Source organism: Astatotilapia calliptera, chromosome 3 (assembly GCF_964374335.1).
Source record: "Astatotilapia calliptera chromosome 3, fAstCal68.1, whole genome shotgun sequence".
NCBI classification, from domain to species: domain Eukaryota; kingdom Metazoa; phylum Chordata; class Actinopteri; order Cichliformes; family Cichlidae; genus Astatotilapia; species Astatotilapia calliptera.
In genome coordinates, this window is record NC_137424.1 from 9911587 (window position 1) to 9917700 (window position 6114).

At 45.3% G+C, this 6114-nt stretch overlaps 1 protein-coding gene across 1 annotated transcript; it reads right to left on the reverse strand.

Annotated features, from left to right (window-relative positions):
- Positions 1-1897: 1897 nt before the first annotated feature.
- LOC113016222 (leucine-rich melanocyte differentiation-associated protein) lies at positions 1898-6089 on the reverse strand. Its single transcript, XM_080298157.1, has 5 exons — positions 5950-6089; positions 5073-5261; positions 4395-4576; positions 4238-4315; positions 1898-2449 (listed from the first exon to the last, which is right to left on the reverse strand). Exons 2-5 carry the CDS (start codon positions 5226-5228, stop codon positions 2260-2262), a joined length of 606 nt encoding a protein of 201 aa, XP_080154283.1. The 5' UTR covers positions 5229-5261; positions 5950-6089; the 3' UTR covers positions 1898-2259.
- Positions 6090-6114: the final 25 nt, after the last annotated feature.

Below are 6114 nucleotides of genomic sequence, written 5' to 3' on the forward strand. Positions count from 1 at the left end.
TTCATATTTCACATTTGGTGACTATCTGACCTCAAACCTCAGCACAGTCATCTGAATACAGGACAAGTGGTCTTAATGTCAAAACGTCCTCCTGTTGTAATGAGTGAAGGGTTCAAATATGACCTTTACAGTTTGTTCAGGGAATAAACAATCATGTCGTGTAGACGAAGCCCAAACGTGACACTGATAGCAAGAAGAACATCGTGGAAATAAAGGATATAAAGATGACACAGTCAGCAACCAGCCCAGTTCCCCTTTTTACGAGTATTTATGTCTATATTTTTAAACACATCAGCATTAGATCCAGACAAAAGAAATCTAGAACATGTTGTACAAGACGGAAAGTTTATATGAAAAGATAGAGTCAGCAAAGGTGAATGTCAGGTTTGATGCATGTGTTGTAGGTAGAAAGCTAGAGTGCTTCTGTTTGCTAGGTAACCACACACATGACTGCGTGCACGACCTCGATAAGGGCAACAAGCAGCCTTGAGACGAACAGATTCTACCGACAACAATCTGGGAGAGCTGCACTCCCATCATGTAACCACACATTGTATAACCATGCTCGCACAATCACACTTTGTAAGCAGTTATAGGAATTTCTCATAGGTAATACAGCATCAAGCTTTATGAATGTTCATGTGTGTAACCAATAAAAACAGCCTGCAGGGGGAAAGCAAGCTGAAGTGGTTTGGAGATCAACTGCTTCCCCTCATGAGTGAAAACCTGAGCTCTGTGTGACCTCGTTCCTGAGTGAGCTTCTGTTCATCAGTATCAGGGGAAACTCTGACAGCAACACAAATCGATCATACAGGAATAATTGGATTCTGAATGCCTTCAAAATGACTAAAAGCCACAACTTATACAACATTGCGCACAGAGCACAGATATCTGCACCTGTTCCAAACGCTGCTCAGAACTATAGCATGCTCAGTGGGGCTGCACATCTGCCCAGAGGTTCTGTCAGCGCATATGTGAAGACGTATCCACAGGGCTTAGTCGCAGTGTCCCAACCTTAGCCGAGCCTGTGCAGCTGACGTAAGTGAACTAGATATGGAAGCTAACACATCACATACACTCCTGACTTGCTATCATATGTGGTCTGTGGGCATCATTAATGCTAGCGTGCACTGTCAGGTTACCTGCACTGTCTGTTTCACACAGACGTGAGACGTTCTAACAACACTTTGATCTTTGAAACGTGGTAACAAATAACATGTCTGTAACTGCTAGCATGTTGTGACACAAATGTGAGAGCTCACGGCTCCTTCAGTATAAGCATGCAGGACCACATGCTGGGAGACTGAGAGAACGTCTCATACTGAGAGCTGCAGAAACACACTGAGGGTGTCAGCTGTAGCACAGGAAGGAACCGAGAGAGCAAAACACAGAACAGAGAAACGAGAAGTCATGTGAAACAAAGGTCTCACTGCAAAGCATCGAACATGAAGAGTCGGGTTTCTGACCAAACAGAGCTCGCAGTAGGAGGCCGGCGTGTGTGAGTGCAGGGTGAGCCAATCAGATGGTTCGATTTTCTAAAGAAACACAGGCTGTGCTTCACACAGCGAAGAAAAGTTCAAGGTTTGTTGATTCAATTAACGTTTGATGTCGTTCTTTTCTCTGGGAAACTACCAGATGTGTGAGTTTGACAGTGGTGCCTCCTGCTGAAAATACCGACTGTAACACATGCAGACACAACTTCACTCCCTCTTCCTGTAGCTGATGCAAAGAGACTGAGATCAGTATGCAGAACAACATTAATCTGAGAGTGTTCTGATATCTCCACAATCACAAACATCATGATTGGAGTCATTCGGAGTCCTGCCTGTTGCAGCTCTGACGCTGGTGACCGAGCAGACAAACAGTCGATTTAGTGTTGTTAAAAAAATGCACGTCATTAAAATTATGATGCGTTTTATTGCACACAGTGATTTTGATGCACTGCTCAAAAACAAAAGGAACGCGTTTCTGTCAGCAGATGCAGGAACATGTGAGAGCACCTGTGTGAAAGCTGATGATGGAAACATTACAGGCGATAAGAGGAAGAATCCTCTGGCTGCTTTATTATTCATTCAGTAAAACAGGTGCTCTGCATTAAGAGCTACTCGCTGCACTTCCTGTTAATTATTGATTGTTTTTCAGATGAAGCCCAGCCGACATACATGCCCATACATGACCACAAACCACAGCTTTAGATGAATGTTAATACAAGCAGACAAAGAACGCACAATTATAACATTAACACGGGCGACACAGGCTTTATTTCATAATGCTGCTGGGCTTTTTCTGAATGCGAGTGTGCTTCTTGGATGAGTCCTTTCTCCGTTTTCTGCTGCTGTGACCGCTCTGCTGTAGCCGGTAGGTTTTCCGAGCCTGGGCTCTCTCCTTCTCCAGGACCTCCGTGTCATCCAGGATCTCCAGACCTGGAAGCTGACTGATCACATAGAGTCTGAAGAGGCAAAGCAAGAACAGGGCCAGATGGGTGAATGCACCGCGGATAGACTCGTAGAGAAAAAGCACACCGACTGTGTTGATTCATAACCTTTTAAATCATCACAGCTTACAAGTTTAAAGTTTCTTAAATGGGAGATGTTCCACTGGATGGAGGTCAGGTGGCCGGTCAGATCACTTCCTTCAATCTCCAGGAACTACCTGCATACTTTTGACACGTGATGACAGGTGCTGCTGTGCATCAGGAAGTATCCAGGGCCCACTGCACCAGTCTGACAATGACTCCAAGAAACTCATGCCAACACCTACCAGGCAGTTAGACATCTGTGTGTGGATGATCATAGATATGCCTCCACACAAGTGGGTGGTGTTCCCATAAAAACCATTTGAACAGCACTGGTATTATAATACACATGCTGAGCACTGTTACAGGCACAATGTCTTTGTAATGTCCACAAAACATTTACATGTTCGGACTGTTTTGGTTTGAGTCATTCCAAAGATGGGCTTACGTATAAACACAAAGACAGTGGTTTGCAAATCTCATAAACACATCAGAAAACAGTTCAAACTACATTTTACTGTTTTTCTCTGTTTGGTTTTCAACAGTTGGAACAGGGCAGCAGGTGGCTGAGAAGTGATAGTAAGAAGAAACAGCTGGACAAGCAGTGTGCAGCTGTTGTGGTTCACTGACAACAGTAGCACAACATGATGGAAGAGGTAAAATCTACAGCACACAGTATGAAAAGATTTCAAGGACATGGAAAAATCTGTGCACGAGGGCCAACAGCCAACACTGATGCACGACTGTGAGACACAGGAACAGCCGACAGATGCAGACTGAAGATCGTGGTGCAAAGAAGGCTCTGCTGTTCATGTGAACATGCAGAGTTATTGCTGTGTTCTTCAGGCATCATTAACACGGAGCAGGAAGCTGTTCTGTGGTCAGCCATCAGACAGCGTTCGTCTGGTTTCCTTGGATACCACGTGTTTACTGTTTATCTTAAAACTGTATGTTTTTCTGTTTTACTGTGAAAACATGTGTTTCATGCACTTCCGTCTGTCTGCACATGTTGGCCCGTAGAGGAATATTTCAAACCATAGCTGTTTCTAAAAGCTGAAGTTAGCGAGGTGCCCACAGCAGCTGATCCTCTGCAGGTGTCACGGCACACACACAGGCACACACAGCATGCTAATGATTTCACAGGCTTGTGTTACGGCTAAACTGACCTCCTGTAGTTCTGTGCTCGTCTGTTCAAAGTGTCCGTGCAGCCGACCGTGGCCATGAAAACAAAATGTTTATTCTAACACAGGACATCTTGGCCTTGTGTTCTTGCACTGATGACTCAGATGGGGGCGCTGTACACAACAGACAGCGTGACTAGATTTTGCATGTAGTGTTTCTATAAACATCATGTGGTAACGGTGGTAACAGAGGGACACAGGTCATTATGCTGTGTGGAGCACATGTTTGTATGTATCTTTCTTTAGAGAGTGTGCGTGTTAGTCCCCATAGGGAAATAGTTCCTCTGCATTTAACCCATTCACCCAGTGAAGCAGTGGGCAGCCACCAGTGCAGCGCCCGGGGAGCAGTGTGTAGGGACGGTACCTTGCTCAGGGGTACCTCAGGGTAGCCGTTCAGTGGAGTCGAACCCCCGACCTTCCGATCATGGGGCCACCACTCTACCTACTGAGCTATCCCTGCTCATACTGATAATATGACGTTTGCACACTGTGTGTAAATTCAGGAGAAAGCTCTCGCTGTGAAAGCAACCTGCACGCTCACCTGTAGTCTGTGTACTGGGTCAGACTGCCTCCATTGAAGTAGCTGGGTGCTGCCTCGTTGTTCATCATGCTAAGGATCCTGCGGTTAGAAGGAACAGAAACACATGAGGCAGCAGTAACAGCAAACACAGACGCTTCATCAGAGAGAAAAAGCTCACTTGATGTTGGGGAACTTTCTCCAGATCTCCTCCACAAACACAGGCAGGTTGTTGATCTTGTTCTTGTTGATGCACACTGTGGTGATGCTTGGCATGTAGGGGAACTTGACATGAGACGTGTAGTTGTTGCAGTCCAGGATCAGAGTGCTGAGCTTCTCCAGGCGGCCCAGCAGAGCCGGGTTCCAATAAGGACTGAGTGAAGGACACTAGGCTTGTACGTCAGTGAAGAAAGCTCTGACACCCCCACAGCATCCCACCGATCCACAGGACCCTCATGTCCAGGAGTGGGTAAATAATAACTGACATCCTTCTGTTTGCTGCCCACAGTCAAACTGAGATTACATGAAAAACTTCATTAATACGAATGAACTGTTGTCAGGCGGATTGCTACGCAGACTGTTTATCAGCGTCCAATGTTTCCTCTTACACTGAAACTCGGATCAACACTCGATGGCTTTTTATTGACTATGTGCATCACTTACAAAACCAAAGCAGGATCATCATCTATATGAAGATGTTTGCTAAAGAACAGAAGCCGTCAGGTTAAAGTTAGAGTTGGAAACAGTTAGCGTTATTGTTAATACAGATATTATTCAGCACATTTTCTTTTTAGTTATTTTTAAGCAAACACAGCTTAGCAAAGGGTCGGCACGCTGCTGTGCTCTTTACAAAAGGATACTCATCCAGCAGGTTGTAGCTCAGGTCCAGCACCTGCAGGCTGTCTGTCTGTGTCAGGATGGTTTCATAAGGGATCTCTGTGAGGCTCTGGTACGCAAAGGAAAGCCACTGGAAATGTGCTGCATGGCTTTGTTGGCCTGATGCATGATGATCCATGACCCAGCAGTGAAGTGTCTTCTGTTCCTCCAGCTGGCAGTGATCAAGATTAGAAGTCAGATGATCAAACAGCAAAGCAACAGCTGGTTAGCAGTGACGCAGAGCAGTCTGGATGCTTCTGGAAGAAATGTTGTTTTTCCCTCGAACATTATCGACTCTCAGGACAGTCGGGAAATTACACACTCACACAAAGCTAACGTACAGACAGCGTGTCAGTGTGTGAAGAGCATATTCACACATGTGTGTGCTGTTACAGAAGGCAGGATTCAAGGAAAACATGCTTGTGCTTCAATCAGCAACGCAGCATGAAGACAGAACGTGTGAAGAGTCGACACATTTTACAGCTGGAGACACAAATCAAGTCAAACTGAAGCAGATTAAACAGATGGTAGGCTACCAACAACACGTTTTACTGTTTGAAAGGAAACAACAGTAAAAAACCTAGTAAACAATATGGGAACAAAATGTACAGCAACGATGTCAGCAACAGGACCCGAAACATCAAACTGCTGCAGACTTTATTTCAACGCTACCATGGATTTAATGTGGAGCTCATGAAACAATGATTTCAGTTGGTCTGTTGCAACACTGTTCAGCATGTGATGAACCAGAAATCACTAAAAAACGCCAAAATGTGTCTAAATGCCTTGATTGGTGTAGATGGAGCAGCCTGTTAGTGTGAAAGCAGCACGCACAGATATTCAGTTTGATCAGGACTCACCGAGCTGAAGAGGATCAGATGTAGCCTGCATACCAGCCTCTGAGAACTGCTTACAGCTCGTATAAAAGGCCTCCTTTCATGCCCGGCCTGCTGATCACATGATGCGGATAATCACAATAACAGCAGCGCTGGCTCGGGTCGGAGCAGCAGAGATAATGTTGAAAA